At 45.8% G+C, this 20,742-nt stretch overlaps 2 protein-coding genes across 5 annotated transcripts in view; one reads left to right on the top strand and one right to left on the bottom strand.

Moving 5' to 3' along the window:
* FKBP9 (FKBP prolyl isomerase 9) overlaps positions 1-2,675 on the bottom strand; it is a 42,156-nt gene extending 39,481 nt beyond the window's left edge. The window contains exon 1 of the mRNA XM_045495256.1: positions 2,189-2,675. Within this exon, the coding sequence (XP_045351212.1) occupies positions 2,189-2,415 (227 nt within the window). The 5' untranslated portion in view covers positions 2,416-2,675. The remainder of the gene's footprint in view (positions 1-2,188) is intronic.
* A 9,836-nt stretch (positions 2,676-12,511) lies between these two features.
* LOC123606673 (retinitis pigmentosa 9 protein) overlaps positions 12,512-20,742 on the top strand; it is a 44,680-nt gene continuing 36,449 nt past the window's right edge. For all 4 annotated transcript variants that reach the window (XR_006716426.1, XR_006716425.1, XR_006716427.1 and 1 more), the window contains exons 1-3: positions 12,512-12,760; positions 17,450-17,480; positions 19,303-19,432. Coding sequence is in view for 1 of the 4 variants with exons in the window: in XM_045495265.1 (XP_045351221.1) it covers positions 12,609-12,760; positions 17,450-17,480; positions 19,303-19,432 (313 nt within the window). In the remaining 3 variants the exon portion in view is untranslated. The remainder of the gene's footprint in view (positions 12,761-17,449; positions 17,481-19,302; positions 19,433-20,742) is intronic.

Genomic DNA, 20,742 nt, shown 5'->3' with positions numbered 1-20,742 from the left:
CCCAGGCGCCCCTTCTTTATTTTCTAACTAAAAACGCAAATGAAAGAAGACATACAAATGACCAATAAACACATGAAAAGATGCTCAGCATCATTAGCCACTAGGGAAATGTGAACCAAAACCACGATGAGATACCACTTCACACCCCCTAGGAGAGCTAGAATAAAAAAGATAGACAATTACAGTTGTTGAGGAGAATGTGGACAACTAGGACTACTCATCCATTGCCAGGAGTGTAAAATAATGAAACCACATTGGAAAACAGTATGGCAGTTCATCAAAAAGTTAAACTACAGTACCCAGCAATTCCACTCCTAGGTATATATCCAAAAGAAAGAAAACCATATAGGCACACCAAACCCTGTTCACAAATGTTCATTAGCCAAAAAGTGTAAGCAATACAAATGACCCTTAACTAATGAATGGATAGGGGTGCCTAGATGGCTCAGTCCATTAACTGTCTGACTTCAGCTCAGGTCATGATCTCGTGGTTGGTGAGTTTGAGCCCCGCATCGGGCTGTCTGCTATCAGCACAGAGCCTGCTTTGGATCCTCTGTCTACCTCTGTCTCTGCACTTCCCCTGCTAATTCTACCTCTCCCACTCTCTCTCGAAATAAATAAATAAACTTAAAAAAAAACCCTAATGGATGGATAAACAAAACGTGGAACCTCCGTAGAGTGGAATATTATACAACCATAAAAAAGAAATGGAGTACTGGTACATGCCACAACATGATGAACCCTGAAGATATTACACTAAGTGAAAAAGCCAGATATAAATCACCACAAATTATATGATTCCACGTAGATACAGAAAGTACATTAGTGGTTACCTAGGGCTGGAGGGGAGGGGAGTGACTGCTAATGAGTCCAGTATTTCTTTTCTAGAGTGATGAAAACGTTCTAGCTATCTAATGATAGCTGTGATGGTTGCACAACCCTGTGAATACACTAAAAACCACCAAATTGTATGCTTTCAATGGGTGGATTGTATGGTATGTGAATTATAGCTCAGTAAAGCTGTTAAAAATAAAAAGAAGCAACTGAAACAATAGTAAACATGACTATTTCTAAGCATTTGCTATGTGCCATTTGCATACTAAACAGCTTTTGTAAATGCACTCATTGTCTGGACTCATTGTCTTGACTCAAAGTCAAGAAAGGTAAGAGTATTTTTTTAGATAACTTCTGGAATGAGCCTAGCACGGCCAAGGGCACACAGCAAATGCTCAACAAACAGTTCTCTTTGTCTTGTCTGGTGATTCACTGAGAGAAGTGCAGGCACAGACCTGGGTTTGGAACAATGTCTTGGGGAGGAGAGCTGACTGTAGCTGGAGGAAGAGACCTCTTAACCCTAAAGCTCAACTGGAGAGAAGCTGGGGGCAGGTATTGTGATCCCGGGGCAGAGTTTGAGGGAAGGAATCGTGGGCATGGTCCAGGGCCCCAGAGCAAAGCTGAGCGACCTGCTCTGGACTACCCCACGCCCAGTGGTGGAGAAAGAAGGACAGTGGTAGCTTTATGCACAGACCCTGGCCTTGGACTGTCACTTGGTTTTCAGTTGGACTCCACTTAAGTTTCTTAGCCTCAGTGGCCTCAAGTAACCTCACTGGCAAAATAGTGGTAGCTACCTAAGAGAACTGTTGTTAAGAATTAAATGGGTTCATGATACGCAAAGCACTTAGAACTACCCTGGCACACAGTGTAATAGCTCCATATATGTAACGACTGCTATCGTCAGCTCATCATCATCATCATCAACTGCGAGAGACGTCGTCTGACTCAAGGGGCCTGCGGAAAGGCCAGTAAAGGGAGGTGGCAAGCAGACATCAACATTTACTCCTGGGGGGAGGGGGGGTCTACTTGCAGGGTGGCCATTTTACATAGATTTCGCGTTGTGTGAATGCGCTGGGAGGACGGGAACTGTTCCAACCCCTCTGTGCCAGGACCTATCCAAGGCTCCGGTCCCGGGCGGGCGAGGCGAGCTTTAGGGCGGGTAGACTTACCCCGCGGAGGACAGATTTAGGGTCGCGGAGCATTTGGGTAGGAGGAGGGAGAGGGAGGAGCGCGGGGCTCGCTGGGCGGAGCTGGGGGAGGTCCGTCGGGAGGGAAAGGCCTGTCCGGAGAGAAGGAAACGGGAGAGTGGGCGCTGCAGCCTCGGAGGCCCGGCCGGGCGTCCAGGGCGCGGTACCTGGAGTCGAACTTCTGGCCGTCGGGGAATGTCCCCACGTAGTGGTAGCGCACGAAGTCGCCACTGCGCACGGTGCGCGGGCACTCGTCCGGCACGAAGCGCCGCTCGATCTGCAGCTCCGTGTCGAGGCCCAGGCCCGCCACGGGCGCCGCCTGCCCGGTCACCCAGAGCAGGAGCAGCAGGAGCGGCGGCGGCGGAGGCCTCCAGCCCCGGGCTCTGAATGCCATCAGGGGTGGCGAGGGGCGGGCGCGGGGCGCAGCGTGGAGCCGGCGAGGGAGTGCGGAGCTCCGGCAGCGCGGGTCCGGGCTGGGCGCGCCGCGGCGTTTGCAAACGTGGAAAAGACTCCCGGCCCTCCCCGGGCGGCAGCCGCCACCCCCCTCTACCACCCCCCGCCCCCCGGCCACATCCGAGCGAGGGGAGGAGCCGCAGCCGCGCGCCTTAGCTGGTGTGCTGCGCGCCTCGCTGCCCGGGTCTGGTCTGGCCCTGCCCTGCCCTGCCCCGCCCCACCTTGCCCTGCCCTGCGAACTGGCCCGCCTTGGGAAGAGCCTGGCAACTTCAGAGGGAACCTGTCCCCGAGGGAGAAACCGTGAACTTCTCGGGACGGGGCTCTGGCCCAAAGTTGGAAGAGAAAAGCGTTTACTGCCCCGGCAGACTGGCCCGTATCCGCCTGTCCCTGGAGACTCCCCAGATTTAGCGCCACCAGAGGCTCCTACGTGGCCGCGGATCCAATTACTTCTGGCTGCTTTGAGAAGGGAGGGAATCTTAGATAATTATGTTTTGTTTTTTACTTAGTTAAAAGAATGGATTCTACATGAAAAAGACTGAAACCATTCTTCAGGATTTTTTTTCAGGATTGTCTTTTATACTTAAAGAGAAAGGGAGAGGCATGTATTGTGATACTCCCCTGACAGCTGTCACGAGAAAGTTTCAAGTTACTGTGAGTGTTCCCGCAAGCCATTAGTGGATGCACTGTGAGCTGGTACTCAGTAGCAAACATCTCACGTGGCCCCCCACACGTGACTAAGTTAGATTGGCCTTCACAATAGAGACCGAGAAGCCCCAAGAAATTCATTAGAGTACTTAAATGAATTCTTAGGATCGGTTGTTCTTATTTATTAAAATTTTGGACTAATGAGAGCAAATCACCAAGGGGTTCTCAGCTTCTTTTGGAAGTAAACAGTCTTGATACCAAGATCTGGCCAACACAGGGGGAGACAGAGAGAGAAACTGGGCACCAATCTAATTTATAAATACAAGTACAATATAATAAAATGGGAGCAAATTGAATTCATCAGTTTATTAAGGGAATAATACACCGTTATATGCACTACCGAGGTGACCTTCTGCAAATTAATAAACGGTCTCTGTGTGCTCTGTAAGATGAAGATAAAACATGGTAATTAGAAGATAATTATGGATTTCATTAGATCCCAGAATCTAATGAGAAACTACATGTAGCGCTGAGGAAATGTTCATTGTTCCCAACAGAGCTAACGCTATGGAAATAGAAAACCTATGAATATAATTCATCCTATTAACACTGGTTATCTGTAAGTGGTTGAATTTGGGGTGATGATTTGCTTTCTTCTTTGTACTTTTCAGTGTTCCTTGTTGGTTTTTAATGACTGCATTACACGTTTATCAAAATAACCCAGTTTACACAGAAACAAACAGGAATCTTCCACCCCCTTCCTGTGACTGTGGGTGACACATGTCACCTGTCTGGGCCTCAGTTTCTTCTTCTGTAAAATGAAGTGGTTGATTTCTAAGACTTCCACCAATTCTAAAATCCTACGATAGTGTGAGAGAGCAAACACTCCAGGACAGAATAGAAGACAGATGTAGGAAGAGGTAGGCTAAGTGGTGACTGCCCCTTCCATTATGCCTTTTAGGGCTTCCTGGCGGTTTGATTTATTGTCATTCCTTTAAAATTGTTAATTATCTAGGGGTGCCTGGGTGGCTTAGTTGGTTGAGCTTCCAACTCTCGGTTTCGGCTTAGGTCGTGATCTCACCAGTAGTGAGTTTGAGCCCCACATCGGGTTCTGTCTGCACTAACAGTGCCAGGCCTGCTTGGGATTCTCTGTCTCTCCTCTCTGTCCCTTACTTGCTCATGCTGTCTCTGACTCTCTCAAATAAAATTTAAGAAAAAAACTTTATAAAAAGTTAATTATCTAATCAAACAGTATGTGCGCTTTTTAACATTGCTAAATCCCAACATATATTCTTTGCATTGGATTTCTATAGCAATCTACCAAAGAGAAAATTTACCTCTTGGCTTTAGTGATAGCATTATCCTAAGAACTAATTAAAATCAAGCCAAAACTTTGTTTTAAACTGCTTATTTAAGTAATCTCTACCACCAACTTGGGGCTTGAAATCACAACCCCAAGATCAAGAGTAGCATGCTTACCTGACTGAGCCAGCCAGGTGCCTCCAAGCTGAAACTTAAAAAATATATATTTCCATTGAGTTTCTGAGGGTGACTTTGTGAGGACTTCCCATGTCTCAAAGCTGAATATATACTCAAGAAGAGTCAACAATGGGGTGCCTGTTGTGGCTTAGTTAAGCATCGGGCTCTTGGTTTCAGCTCAGGTCATGGTCTCACGGTTGGTGGGTTCAAGCCCTGTTCTGGGTTCCGAGCTGACAGTGTGGAGCCTATTTGGAATTCTCTCTCTCCTTCTCTCTCTGCCCCTCTCCTGCTCTCTAAATAAATAAATAAATAAATATTTAAATAAAGAAAAGGACAAAATAAGAGAAACATCCAAAAGGTCTGAGGTCAATGGAGGCGTGGAACAGCAAAGAGAAGGAAGAAAAGGGACATCTGGCAAAGGGTTGGTCTGGATGAAAGTCAGAAAACTAGGTTCTGTTCTATCTCCTCTATACAGGAAGTTGATCGGGAAAATCAAGCTAGGCAATAAAGAGAGAATTCCACTTTTCATTGAGCCTGAATTAAAGAAGTCTCATGAATCAGATCTTCCAAGAGTAGTAAACCCTGGAGACTAAGCTAAGTAAGCTGTTAACTTTAGCTTGGCACACACTAAGCAGGGATAAAGAAAAGGCCAGCATTAAGAAAAACATCACTGGAAAGTCCATCTGAGCTGGCCTGAGGCAAATGTGAAGCAGGAGAAACTCGCTTGCAGCAGCGCCCTCTCTCTTCCCTCCCCAAGAGCTTACAGCAAATTATCCCACCCGCTGTAATGACAACACTCCTGGAATTACCATATGCTCTGATGAAAAGCCCTAGACTAGAAATCAGATGCCCTTGATTGTAGGGCCACCCATTCCCCTACTCTCTGAGCAATCAATTTTCTTATCTGTAAAATGTCTTGCCTACTTCCACAGAGTTTCTGTAAAGATCAACTGAAGCAGTATATGAGGGGCAGAAGTCTGCAAAATACGATGTAAATGTGAGGAATCATATTTATCTATGAGTAATAGAAGACCCAACACAAAATCACTTAACCCAAAAAGAAACATACTGTCTCTCAGAATAGGAAAGCAGCTCCAGGACTGGTTAATCAAATGTCTCTAAAACATCCTCAAGAGCTGAATGATCTCCTCTCCTCAGGCAGCCTGGGGTTTCACTGCTGCGCCCTCATGGCTGCCCCAGATCCAGCTACCACATGCAGGGAGAACCATCCTGAGGGAGGAAGGATCATTTAGTATCATTCCAAGTATCATTTATTAAGATCAAGAAACTTTCTATAAAGCTTTCCTCGGACAAGACCGCCCCTCACGTCTCATTGGCTAAAATTGAATCTTGTGTCCATTGCTAAACCAATCAATGGAAGAGGAATAGGGTTACTACGTTTGCTTTAAGACTAATCAAGATTCACCTCCAAAAAGGATGGAAGGGGTCTCTACTCTCTAACCAGCCTCCCCTGAAGTAGACAGCTACCTTAGACTCCTGAACAAAATCAGAGTGCTTCCAGCAAGGAAGAAAAGGGGAAATGACAATTGGATTGGCAACGAACAAGGTTTGGCACAGATTAGCAATTACATTTGGTATCTCCCCTTCTTCCCTCAGTCTTCTCTACTTGCAAGCCTCAAATAAAGCATATTGTCTGACATTCTTCCTGCAATCCGACTAGTTACTAAACTGTTACTGGAATACCAGTTAAAATTGTTAGAAATAATGCAGGGTCTCTCACATGTTTCCACTGTGCTGCAGAGAACTGTGAACATGTATTCCTGGGAACTTACTGCCTACTTCACCAAGAGAATTCTTTGAAATCTGGTGTTTTTAATTTTTAAAAAGACGGATTTGCATCCTACCCTCTAAGCTAGCAGTGTTTCTTTAATATATAACAGAATGTGGTCTTTCTCTTTTACTCACCTTTTACCTTCCTCCATCTTCCCAGTGGAGAAAGGTCACTAGTAAGATAAAAACTAGACAAATACACCTTGTGGACCACCACACCTCCAGCCAGCCCAAGTGCCTCCCTTCACCACTTTGCATTGGACCCCCAAATAGACCCAAACTCCTCCTGCCCCACCGGGGGCTCACACACCTGCACCAGCTCCTGCAAATGCACATCCTGCAGGAAGAGCTCCTGCTCCCACTGCCCCACGGGCTGTGCCAAGTGTGCCCAGGGCTGCATCTGCAAAGGGGCATCCGACAAGGCAGCAGCTGTGCCTAATGTCAGGGAGACCCTCCTCTCTGATGTAAATAGAGCAACATCTCCAAACCTGCAGGTTCTTTTCATACTACCCTGAACCTATCGCTACATTCCTTTTGCTATGAATTATTTGAATGACAATACACTCATCTAGATTCTTGTGGCAAAAAATAGGTAGGTAAAATAATACACCTTGTGAGCAAAATAATGGCATCAAAGCTATGCTGCGAAAGGTGATCGATATAAGCAGGAGAAAGTCCAGTCTTTTTAACATCGTTCTAGTCTGGAAGGCTTAACACATAACCAGTAAAACAGAGTCAGCAGCCACCCCTCCACAATTGGGCCCACAGTGAGGCTCTTTGGCTGGCCTTGAGAATGAATATGGTATCTTAGGATGGAGTAGTGGTTACAAAAAACTGAGGCAGGGGGTACAGCAGGGAGGGAATGCAAATAAAGCATCTCTCACCTGGGTTAAGTGCTTTGGTACAAAGTGAAGGCTGACTCCCTACATATTCATGGTTGGGTAATAATCGCTTTACTCTCTGGAAAGAAACTGTACCTGCACACCTCTCCAGATTCTACAGGCGCAAATAATGGGGGAAAGGTGAGAATAATGTTTTAGAATTATAAGCAATAGGGAAAGAATTCCTGTTTGTTTCCCTGGTTAATGAATGAGATGCTACTACGTTGAATCTATCATCACAACGAAGAAACGGGACTGAGTCTGAGAGATGGTGCTGTGTAATAAAGCATCTGAGTCCAGTTTTGATGCTGACCACTGACAATTTTCAAGCCTCATCTCCACTTTCCCCTTCTGGCCCACATGTGGGTGAGCTGATAGGAAAGTCCAAGTGGCACTGGGGTGGGGGTGGGTGTTGCGACCGGCGCAACAAACACCGAGATCAGGGTCCTGAGGGTAGGGGAATGTACGAAAAAAAAAGAGAAGAGAAGCCAGTTTGGGAACAGGAGGGTCCCCTGGGCTGATGGCCCAAGTGACGGCTTTATTGTTGCTGTACACAATCTTTTATATCAAGACTCTTATGGATCAGGCCATTCTAAGAATAAACAGGTTTCACATGATCGCTGCCAACCAAAACATTTAGTTCTGTGTACCTTGTGAACTTTCTAAACGGGTCACCACAAGACCTTGTTGATAGATTGCTAGCAAAACACAGTTCCCATGTTTGTTTCTCTTTGACCTGGGGTAGAAAAAGGGGGGTAACATTACTGCCAACACCCACAGACCACGGGCTTCAGGAATTAGATTTCTCAGCCTTGACAAGGCTTTCGTATGCCTTTGCAAGTGGGGGAATGAGAGGGAGAACCACCAGGTTGGCTGAGTCAACAGGGAGCCGTTGCTCGACCCGATCTCAGCCGTGCACCGGGGTCGGCCTCCCACAGGTGGGGAGTTCAAATTATACAAATTCTTGGGCTGTGTGTGGGGTTGAACACTCACCCAGTTTCACCCCCTAAACACAATAAAACCCAGGGCCAGTCACCTTACTTTTGCTGAAGTCATTTTTGGACTAGCTTAGGTGTCTGAACTGCTCTTCCAGAAAGTATCAATATGTGAATAACAAATTTCTTCCTACTTTCCTGATGCATTTGTGGCATCATCAGTCTTGACAGTGAACCAGTTTTGGGTGGATGGGGGTCCATCAGGCCTTTGTGAAGTGATTGCAACACCCTGCATATCACACTGGGTTAATGACCAGGAAAATTCTGTCTGGTGTCAAAATACACAAAGAACCCAGACTCACATAGAGGGAAGGATCAAAAGATTTTCACTGCTTTATAAGTTCTAACATGTTAATCATCAAACAGAGATGCCTAGAATGCAGACTAGGAGGTGGTATTGGGAGAGGCTGTCAGATTACCGAACTGTACATCTGCTATTTTTCCCTGTCCAGAATCCCTTTCCACTCCGTCTCTCTCTCTCTCTGTCTCTCTCTCCCTTGTTAACAGAACCTTGATTTCACTTTGAGGAGCTCTCCTTCCCAGTCTGTTAATCCTGCGCCTGTGAATTAAGGTGGGTGTATGATACTGGTTTGGCCAGAGTACTACATCTCCTTGATCACAGTGACTGTTTCCATAACAGCTACATAATCCTTACCAAGCCAATGAGTATGATACACGGACGTCTTATTGGAACTGAGAAAGTTTCTTTCATCTGGGGCTGCTAAGTTAGTGGCCATCTTTGCCCCCACAGTGAGAGAAACAACATGAAATTGAAGCAATACAAAAGAAAAGTGAAGAGAGAGAAGCTGTTAATGATAATATTTCAGCCCTTACATGCAGCCATTCCTGAAGTTCAACCCCATGACATTTGACATATATGACTCAATAAATTCCTTCATTTTTTTCCCCTAAAACAGTTTGATTTGGATTTTGATCTGTTGGTATTTTCCAAAGAGTCTTGATTGATACTTGCTAAAGTGGCACTATCAATCCCTGGATCTTCTTGTATCCATCTCCCCTAGTACCACCTTACAGGGAGAGATCAAATCATTGTGTTAAGCAAATATTTGAATCGGTCGTGATTCCTTCGATCGCAAGTGACAGAAACCCAACCCAATTGGTTTCTGCCTACAAGTATATACCAAGGTATTCAGATTATTTGCTGGATTGCTATTAAATCACCGGTTATGGGGGTGCCTGGGTGGCGCAGTCGGTTAAGCGTCCGACTTCAGCCAGGTCACGATCTCGCGGTCCGGGAGTTCGAGCCCCGCGTCAGGCTCTGGGCTGATGGCTCAGAGCCTGGAGCCTGTTTCTGATTCTGTGTCTCCCTCTCTCTCTGCCCCTCCCCCGTTCATGCTCTGTCTCTCTCTGTCCCAAAAATAAATAAACGTTAAAAAATAAATAAATAAAATAAATCACCGGTTATGGTTGGAGAACATTTTATGTCTTTTATTTTTATCTTTTCCTTCTTCCTTCTTCTTCCTTTTTTTTTTTTTTTTTTTTTTTTAAATTTAGGAGCATAGCTTGGCCATCAACAAGGCTTCTTGAGGAGGGGAGGAACAATTCTGCTTCAGCTTTGTTGGTGTGAGACGCTTGGATTTACTCTGCTATGTACCATGGACTCATCTGACTAGGGGTGTGGCCTAGCATTCCTCTGTTTATTGAGTCTCAAGATCGCTTCATGTGATCTCTCCTCATGAGTTAACTTGGGCTTCAGTACAGTATGGTGGCTTCAGGGCAGTTGAACAGCTTACATTTCTTAAGGCTTTGGGAGCACATATTCAACGAGAACCAAGTGGAAACAATCGGATCTTTTCTGACCTAATCTTTACAATGATGAGGCATCACTTCCACTACTTTCGACTGGTTACAATCAAATCACTAAGGTTGGTCTAGATTCAAGGGAAGGAGCATAGACCCCACCTCTCCATGGGAAGAGTATCAAGGTCATTTGTAGAAAACAAGTGACATGGGAGAGATTATTGTAGGTGACTTGAATAATACCATTTGCCACAATAGCTATAGTCATAAGATATTAAATTACAAATTGCAATGTCAAGTTATTGATCTACAATAGGAGAACTACCTTTCTACTCACCCCAGTACTTAAATCTGACAAAAACACCTTTCTCCTCATATTAGGATCTGGTATAATACACTGTCAGGATGTTGTTGGGTGGGAATGGAATCAGAGCAGAGGAGCTTAGCTAGTCTTGAAAGGTATTTCCCTAAGATAGGGCCAACTTTTGCAGCATTATTTACGACAACCAAGATATGGAAACAACCTGTCTCTATCCATAGATGAATGGATAAAGATGTGTCACATACATACAGTGAAATCACTCAGCCATAAAAAGGAATGAAATCTTGCCATTTTCGACAACATGGATGGACTTAGAGGTATTATGCTAAGTGAAATAAGTGAGAGAGAAAAAGACAATACCATGATTTCTCGAACCTGTGGAATCTAGAACACAAAAACCTAACAAACAGAAACAGTGTAATAGGGAACAGATTGGCGGTTGCTCGAGGGGAGTGATGGGGGGATGGGTGAGATAGGTGAAGGGGATTAAAAGGCACAAACTTCCAGCTATAAGATAAGTCACAGGGATGAAAAGTGCAGCACACGGAATATTGTCAATAATATTGCCATAACTTTGCATGGTGACAGATGGTAACAACAAGTATCAAGATACACATTTTTTTTTTAATTTTTTAGTGTTTATTTTTGACAGAGAGAGAGAGAGAGAGCATGAGCGGGGGAGGGAGAGAGAGAGACACAGAATCTGAAGCAGGCTCCAGGCTCCCAGCTGTCAGCCCAGAGCCGGATGAGGGGCTTGAACTCACCGACTGCGAGATCATGACCTGAGCCGAGGTCAGACACTCAACCGACTGAGCCACCCAGGTGCCCCTAAACATTTCTTAATGTACATAAATGTTGAGTCAATATGTTGTACTCCTGAAACTAATATAATATTGTATGTCGACTACACTTCAACTAAAAAAAGAGATAAGGCCACGTTTGGTCAATTTCATGCCTTATTCCAAATGGTGGGTATTTCTCCAGTGATCAGAACATTCATGTGTGTTCGTATAATTTGTGTCTTTAGTGGACAATACAGGATAAACACTACCTGATTATTTTACCTTGGTTCTCTTTTTCTAGGTTCTAGAGACCATCTTCCTTCTATAACATGATTAAGTTACACTTTCTTTGTTTCTCAGTCACATCTCTTCCTTAGACAATATTCTTGACTAGATGAAGATGTCTTGCAAGGTATTTACAGGGTACTTATTGGGCCAGGTAGCTTACATCAACAGCTGGACTGGTATATGTACCAGTTTTTCCCTCTCAAGGGAAACCTGATTTCCAAGTTATGGGACAAATGGACAAATCAGTGTAACATGTGTTTGTGTTCATAGCCTTTGTTTATTTGGATTTTCTCTAATAAATATGAAGGCACTCTTCATATATTTTCAGTATTAACTATATTGAACACCACATTTGAGGGATATATCCCCTATGCTGTTACTTTTACTTCCGTTGTGGTTTCTTCCATTATGTTAAAGCTAAAACAATTATCATAACTTCACGTATCAGACACATTTTCAAAATGCAACCTAGTTAAGCACTTAACACTTTGCATCCTGGCTCCACGACTTATTGCCTGTGCATGTTATTTAACTCCCTGGGCTCCTTCCTATCTACAAGGGTAATAACAGCAATTGCTTTTTAAAGATTAAATCACCCGTTTTTAAGGGCTTAGCTCAATGACCAACACATAAAAAGCGCTCAGTATATACAGCTTTTCGCCCAGCACCCAAACGTCTAAATACACTGTACGCTATGTTTTAACCATGCTCCGGAAAATTAGAGAATTTCTATGGAGAGTCTTGCTTTCTTCAAAGCTGTTTAAATCCCAGCACCACGTAGCAGCAGCGCTCATAGTCTAATCCCACCCTGGACTACAAAGTCACTTCGCACGCGCTCCCAGGGTCCCGGGGGCGGGGCTTGCCGGCTGCCCCGCAGGCCTCCTCCGCCCGCCTGGCCGCCACCGCCAGGGGTCGCTCGCCGAACTCCGACACCGGTCGGCCAGGCAGCGGGCTCTCGGAGCTCCGAGCGCCGACTTGGGGCCGCGGCCCGGGGAGGTGGCCGGCGGGCCTGGCGGGAGGCGGGGACCGGGAGGCCTCGGCGGAGACGGAGGGCGCTGCCCGGGCGGACGGCGGGAGGGGGCGCTGCGGGGCCGGCCTGGGCGCGGCGCGGAGGAAGTGCCGTCTTCGCTGCCTCGGCCGCCTCAGGCGCCTCAGGCGCGCCGCGGGTCGCCTCAGCCGCGCGGGCCGCGATGTCTTCCCGGCCCGGGCGTGACGACGCGCGAGCCGGAGGCGCGCGGCGGCCGCGGGAGTCGGCCGAGCAGGAGCTGCAGCGGCGCCGAGAGCAGAAGCGGCGGCGGCACGACGCGCAGCAGCTGCAGCAGCTCAAGCACCTGGAGTCCTTGTGAGTCCGCGCCGCCCGCGCTCCTCCGCGAGGCGTGCGGTCGGGGTGGCTCGGCGCCGCGGGGGCGCGTGAGGCTGGGTCCCCGGGGGACCCGGGCGCGGGCAGCGGGACCCCGGCCAAGCCGGCCGCCAGTTCTGGCCCCGCGCGGCGCGGCCACCCGACTTCCAGTGGCGCCTCCGCGGGGAGGGAAGGGCCGTTCCCCCCGCGCGCCGAACGGCCGGGACCGGCAGGGGAAGCGCGGGCTCTAGTCCCCCGCGCGAGGTCGGCGTGCTGCCGCCGCTCGGCGGGGCGGGTGCGGTGGATCCGGCGGCACTTAGTAAGCGCTTGGGCGCGATTTGGTGACTGAACGTGCGGCCAAGTGCAGTGAGCGCTGCGGTCGTGCCCTTTCACGGTGTCGGTTCCGAGGGCCCCCGGTGGACCGGGTCAAATCCGTATTCTCTTCATCTGCTGCGAAGGCGGGACGAGAACCAGCCGTCCTGTACCGTTCGTGCGGCCCGGAGGGGAGGGCCGGAGAATGGGGTGACGGACTGTCCCTGAAAATTCCGAAGGTGGCTGTCAGGTGGAAGAGCGTGGAGACTTGTTCTCTTTAGTCCTGAGGATTTTGAGCAGCATGAAGGGTGGGGGCTACGAAGAGGCCGGTTCCAGCTGAGCAGAAAGAATGAGGACCGGGGTCTCCCGTTCCTACTGGTCAGCGTGGCCTGACTTCAACAGGCCCCGTGCAAGGCCAGCTCCAGCGGGTTCGAGGAGAGTGCCCATGGCTGTGGGAGAAGGGCAGGTTGTAGAGGAGATGGAAACATCAGGCGGGACGTGCATTTATGGCCTTTCGGTGCTTTTCTGTGATTGTCACTCTAACGAGCTCCAGAAGGCAAACGTAAGTTTGCTGTTCCCTGAGTTATTCAATAAATGACACGTTTTTCTTTCAGGCACTTCTGTTACCTGTACTAAGATGATCATGTAAAGAAAAGTCTTCAAAGGAGTCAAATCCTTTGTGATTAATCCTTTGACGCAAAATGCATTGCGTTGTTGGAGGCTGGCCTGCTCTTTTCAATGGGACCCTTCAGCCATCAACTACCTTCCTTTAAATTTGTGAAAACAGTTGTAAATTGACTTTTTTTAGGGAATGTCATTGCTAATAATAGATTTCACAATGTGTAGTTCCATCATACTCCTTTTCATCTTGGCAATAACAATTACATATTTTTCAGGAATTTGGATTTGCGTTTGGCCATCTGTTGTTTTTGTACAACTCTTGTGGCTCAAAGGAGGTGTTACTGGATTATTGGGTTCATAGACTGTACCACCAAACTCCCTTTGGTCTCTCTTTTTTTTTTTTTTTTACGTTTATTTATTTTTGAGACAGAGAGAGAGACAGAGCATGAATGGGGAAGGGTCAGAGAGAGAGGGAGACACAGAATCTGAAACAGGCTCCAGGCTCTGAGCGGCCAGCACAGAGCCCGACGCGGCGCTCAAACTCAGGGACCGCGAGATCATGACCTGAGCCAAAGTTGGACGCTCAACCACTGAGCCACCCAGGCGCCCCTGGTCTCTTTGCATCAATATTTCTAATGAATGACTGCAGATGAACTGTATCATTTCCCCAGTTTGTGCCGATTTCCATTGTTCTTGCTAGGTTATGCCACCACTTTGTGTTTGAAAATATTTTAAGCATTTGCTTTGGAAAATAACTGTAGCACACCTAAAAAGCTAAGTCTATTCATGCTTGGTTGTTTACTATGTAATCTTCATGGGGCAGATCCTCCTCTGTCTGCTCAGAAAAGCTCTAGAATAGTCTTCTGGCATTTGTCATTTACCACCTGGCACGTTGTTTTCTTCTACCTCTGCTGGTCCAGATCTCGGCCTCTGTGATGCTAATGCTCCCTCCAGTCTTGAGGTGCCTCATGAAGCTCTTGAGAGCATGGACTTGTCTTCAACAGAAGGGACAAAAGCCAGCATTGTGAAGTGTATGGTGTGATATGTTCACCCATGTGGAAGTTGAGGCTCTGGGGGTTAAGTAACGTGCCCCAAGTACACAGAATGAATCATAATTCAAAGGTTTTTTCAATGTTTATTTATTTTTGGGACAGAGAGAGACAGAGCATGAACGGGGGAGGGGCAGAGAGAGAGGGAGACACAGAATCGGAAACAGGCTCCAGGCTCTGAGCCATCAGCCCAGAGCCCGACGCGGGGCTCGAACTCACGGACCGCGAGATCGTGACCTGGCTGAAGTCGGACGCTTAACCGACTGCGCCACCCAGGCGCCCCCATAATTCAAAGGTTTTTACCTCCAAAGCCCGTGAAGTTTCTGCTCTGCCTTGCTTCACTTCTACAGGATTCTCATTCAACTGATTTGGAACTGAAAAATACTCCTACTAGAATTTGGGGTCTTATACTCCAAAAAGATAGACCATCTCCTTTTATCAGGGAAGTTATAAAGAGCTATTGATACTTATGAGAGTACTTTTCATTTTATGTGTTTTTTTGGATGTAACTAGTTATATCGTTATGCTCTTAGTTCTCCCTTCTAGTACCTAGCAACATGCCTGGGACAATAATTGATTGGTTACTTCGACAGGGAGCAAGTTTTTATGTTGAACACTTAATATTACCTGAATATCAAATTTAGTTTTGCCTATTGTACCTGCTCCCTTTTTGTGGGAGGAAACTATCAAGTTGGTTAGGGCTAGGGTGGGGATTATGTTCCTGAAACAATTACAGAAACAGCATTGTTAAAAGAGAAATGCAGCCTATATAATAGCTGATATCAACTCCTAATAGCATATTTTTGGCGCCATTTTTCTTTCTTAGTCCCAACTTATCTTTGGTTTTTCTCTCAGAGATACGTTAACCTGGGCTAATACCAACATTGCTGTAGATACCACTGATACCACTTTTCTTTTGCAGTTAAAAAGCATTTTGTAGGTTGGTACATGCAGGTGTGAATACAGTGAAACACAGGTCTCTGCCATTAATGAACCTTAGTTCCTTTCCCTGGTTACAGGCAGGCATGTAACCAATTTCTTAGATATCCTTGTAGAGGTAACTTGGTGTGCGTGCGTGTGTGTGCAGGCACATCGCATGCACGTGGCCACATATAGTCTCCTTTTTCCCATACACACAAATAGAAGCTTACCAAATACACTGTTTTGTTCCCTCTGCCCTCCCCCTACCTTTTTTTATTTACTTAAAACTATAATGGAAATTGTTCCATATCAGTATCTAATTCACTCTTCTAAGATTTATCAGTGTTTATCGGTTGATAAAAGTAATACATATTCATTATAGAAAATAATTAGTCACCCTTGCTTCACCATCTGGGTGCAGCAATGTTAAAGCATTCACATTTACAACTTTCTGGAGTCTTCACGGTTTTAAACTAGCTAGCTGCTATGGCCAGATATCTTCAGTAAAATGTGCTTTGCAGGCGTTGAATAGACCCAGGATATTTGGTTATAATGTTTCTTTTTTTCATTCTTATTTTTGCTTTTGGTCCTATCAACATTCACAGTTAAAAGCCAAATAAATACCCACGCAGTGTGTGTTATAGCTAGTAGTGTGTCAGTACTTAAAAATGAACATGAGCATTTGGTGTTGATTTTCCAGATTTGGAATCCAGAACCCTTTTGAGGCACTTCGGCAGAGTGATAGGAAGTGAAAATGAATTGGGAGCATAGACATGATGTGTATGTACCCTTAGGACCCTTGGGAGTCTGTGAGCTCCAAGGGAACATACATTCCCACACATCATACATCTGCTTGCTCTAGCAGCATTCAGTAAAGAATGTCGTCCAGGCACCATGCAGGGGTCCTACACCCCGAGTCCAGTGAGGTCAGTACAGGCACAGAGGGCTGTCAGAACTGAGGAATGGATGGCTCACTCTGCGGGCAGGGTGAGTGGGCAGGATTTGAACTGAGAGCTGCAGGGAAATGGGAAAGGAAGCCTCTAGGACAGATCACCATCGCCTCCATCCCCTGCAACAGGCCCTTCCCTCCAGTTTTGTTCCTGCCCCCCTGCACTGCCTCCATCCAGGTTAGAACAGATTCCTCAGCCTTCCCCACATGAGCCTCCATGCTGAGTAAGTGGAAGTTATGGTAGGTAAATAACCTGACAACCGTGACAGTCTGGAAGCATGATTAGCTCTTGGGTCTTCCCACACATTTCGCCTGCAATCTCTTGCTTTCTCTTCGAAGATAAATTCATTGTGCTCAGACACCAAGTTAGTTACCATTTCAGTGAATTTTAGTTCTAGATCTCTGCAGGATGTGGCGTAGCATCAGTTTACTTATATAAGATCTCTGACTGCTGGGTGTATTTTACTAACTGCTTTAGATCTAATGCAGTTTTAAGGTTTTACTAAAGATATTCTTTTCGGGGCGCCTGGGTGGCGCAGTCGGTTAAGCGTCCGACTTCAGCCAGGTCACGATCTCGCGGTCTGTGAGTTCGAGCCCCGCGTCGGGCTCTGGGCTGGTGGCTCAGAGCCTGGAGCCTGTTTCCGATTCTGTGTCTCCCTCTCTCTCTGCCCCTCCCCCGTTCATGCTGTGTCTCTCTCTGTCCCAAAAATAAATAAACGTTGAAAAAAAAATTTTTTTTAAGATATTCTTTTCATTTTGACCTCTAGTTGCTTTTTGCTCATCAAAACGTATTGTGTTCCTGTTAACATGATTGACGGCAGTTTTTCTTTTCCTTTCTAGTTATGAAAAACCTCCTCCGGGGCTTATCAAGGTCAGTGTGAAGTTTGTACCTTTGGTTATTCTCTCAGACATATTTGACTCAGTGCTCAGACTCAGTAACTTGTATGAAAAACTGTTATATAAGGTTTGGAACATCTTTTTTCATAACCCTGCTTCTCCCTGCAGATGCCAGTCAGTCCATACACTTTGGGCTTTGTGTCTCCAGCCTGTGTCTTTGTAGAAATGTAATCAACCGTGTGACTGTTCCTAAGAAACGGTGGCAGGCCCACGTGTTCCTCAGCGATCGGTCCCCTTCTCTGTCTCCTGCTGTGGCTGCATCTTCTCACCGCTCTGCTCCATCTCTGACTCACTCACTGCTGGTTTCCTGAGTGTCAGCTCAGAGAACAGTAGTCTGTGTGGAGACTGGAAGCTCCTCTAGTCCAGCCCCTGGTGCAGGACACCCCCTACCACCTCCTGCCAACCTGGCCATGTTGTCCAGTGTCTGTGAGAGTGAGACTTACAGGGCTCTTTAGAGGCCAGAGCAACCTTATGCATGCTCACTTTCAAATAAAAGAAATGATTTTTAGGGGCACCTGGCTGGCTCAGTCAGTAGAGCATGAGACTCTTGATCTCAGGGTCATGAGTTGAAGCCCCACGTTAGGGGTGGGGCCTACCTAAAATAAAAAATATATATTAAAAAATCTTAAATTAAAAGAGTTTTAGAAAATGTTCTTCTGTTATAGATTAAATATTCATGAAAACTGAAAAAAAAAACCCTCTTTAATTGTAAATGCATATATTCAGTGGTGAATATGCAACTCACAGATATAGATAGCATGTGTGTGACTAGAAAACATGACAATGGTCTTCAAGTTATAATAAGCTATTTTAACATAACATTTTTATTCTAGATAATCCTGTTTTAATTCTTGAAATGTATATGTATATACATATATACATATATATATGTATATGTGTATATACATATGTTAAGTTTATTTATTTTCAGAGAGAGTGAGAGAGAGCACGCACACAAGAACAGGGGAGGGACAAGGAGAGGGAGGATCCGAAGCAGGCTCCACGCTGTCAGCCCAGATCCCGATGCAGGGCTTGAACCCACAAACCATTAGATCATGACCTGAGCCAAAACAAAGAGTCACATGCTTAAGCAAGTGAAACAGCCAGGCACATTTATATTTTTTTAATTTAATTTTTTTCTTTTTAACATTTATTTATTTTTGAGAGGTGGCAGGGGGCAGAGAGAGGGGAGACGGAGGATCCGAGGCAGGCTCTGTGCTGACAGCAGAGAGCTGAAACAGGGCTCGAACTCACAAACTGTGAGATCGTGACCTGAACTGAAGTCGGATGCTTAAGTGACTGAGCCACCTAGATGCCCCTTAAATTTTGTTTTTAAGTAATCTCTACACTCCACGTGGGGCTCAAACCTCAACCCTGAGATCAAGAGTTGTATGTTCCATCTCCTGAGCCAGCCAGGTGCCCCTACTTTAATTGTTACACCTTGCCTCATTCCACTAAGATTTTGTGGTCATGGAACCTTTTTTTGATCTTTAAATCTGATTTACGTTAGAATTTGGAGCTCACAGATCCTTCCTATATGAAGGGCAGATTTCTGCTTTACTAGTAACTTTTCTCTAAGAACAACTACTTTGTTTTCATGATATAGTCCTTCTGGTATATTTATTTCTGGTTTTTGTGTCAGGTATAATTTGTCTTTCTAGTACTGGAGAGGGTAACAGGATGACGTGGGCATTTCCAGCCCATGTGAAAGCCAGGCAGTGCTGTGTTCTGAAGCAGGTAGGAGAGAATTCCAGTGCTCTTTTGCCATGTCGTGTACATGTCGTTTCCTTTTTTAGGAAGATGAGACTAAGCCGGAAGACTGTATACCAGATGTACCAGGCAACGAACATGCCAGGGAATTTCTGGCTCACGCACCAACTAAAGGACTTTGGATGCCACTTGGGAAAGAGGTCAAAGTTATGCAGTGTGAGTATGGGAGAGTTTCAGGTAACACTCCTCAGTACACACAAGTTATATATATGACTCACAGAGAGTGTTTACCTCTTTTTTTTTCCCCTCACCGAGACCTGTTAAGCCATGATGTCTGTTTCATAGTTAAGGAAGCCGAGCTGCGTATGTTAGTGAGTGTCTAAGAGGCAGAGCAGAGCTTTGACTCCAGGGCTTCTGACTCCCAAGGGCAGTGGTTGCCCACAGGACCATAGCTGCCTTTGGAGTACACTCCTTGGTAATATTCAAGTAACAGAAAGGATACTCTATTGTAGAAATGCCAGGAGGGACAAGGAGGTACATTGGGATACATTGGAGGGGGCAGATCCCTTTGTGTCTTGCCTCAGTCCTTTGCACCTCCCCCCCCCATCAGTGATCAGTGGTGTTAAGGTTTCATCCATGTGACCTGAGGGGGGGGTGTCCAGAGCAGGAGTGCTGTGTGTGCACTCCTGAGCCCACACAGAGCCGCAACACCTTCATCCAGCTTAAGTGGTATTTGGTATTTGAAGAAAGGGTACTGCTGCCGTTTAAAGACGTTTGTTTGTACAAAGATTCTTCATGCACATAATTAAAATAGTTCCCAGTCTCTTTTTCTCCATTCCCACTTTTAGCTCTTTTAGTTGGTTATTTTGATATTTATCTTCATATGCCTAAGATCACATTTACATTGCATTGATTTTTCAGGTTTAGGTGGTATCTGTTAACGTCATACAATGGAAGATGAGAATTTAGCTCTTACTACACATATGTACCCTTACTATATCACATCTTCCCCAAAATAGTTTTTTCATCATTTTGGTTAGATAATCCTGGGTACTTACTTTATTATAATTATGTTCAGAGCTGAGTCATGTAGTAAAGTGATTACTTTTCCTTTATGCATCCTGAATAATTCCCTCTCCCTCCCGCCCCAGATTAACAGTTATCTTGTTTTTGGTGTGTGTTATGTGCATGTGTTTTATTATTATTGTTTTTGGTTTCCATGTACTGATTTCTTTTTACTCAGTCTCAAATTGTTCTAAAGATTGAATCTTAAGACCTCTAAATGCCTGAGACATTGTATTAATTACATTCTTCTGAAAATGGTTGCTCCCATGCTTATCATCCAGGAATCTCCCTTCACTTTGTGTTGTTTGTTTGGGAGAGAGAGAATCTTAAGCAGGGTCCACGCCCAGTATGGAAGCTGACAAGGGCTCAATCTTAGGACCATGAGATCATGACCTGAGCCGAAGTCAAGAGTCGTACGCTTAACCAACTGAGGCACTTAGGCACGCCTCACTTTGTGTTAT

This window comes from Leopardus geoffroyi, chromosome A2 (assembly GCF_018350155.1).
Source record: "Leopardus geoffroyi isolate Oge1 chromosome A2, O.geoffroyi_Oge1_pat1.0, whole genome shotgun sequence".
NCBI lineage: Eukaryota > Metazoa > Chordata > Mammalia > Carnivora > Felidae > Leopardus > Leopardus geoffroyi.
The sequence above is the reverse complement of the archived record's forward strand: the minus strand, read 5'-3'. Positions and strand labels throughout refer to the sequence as shown.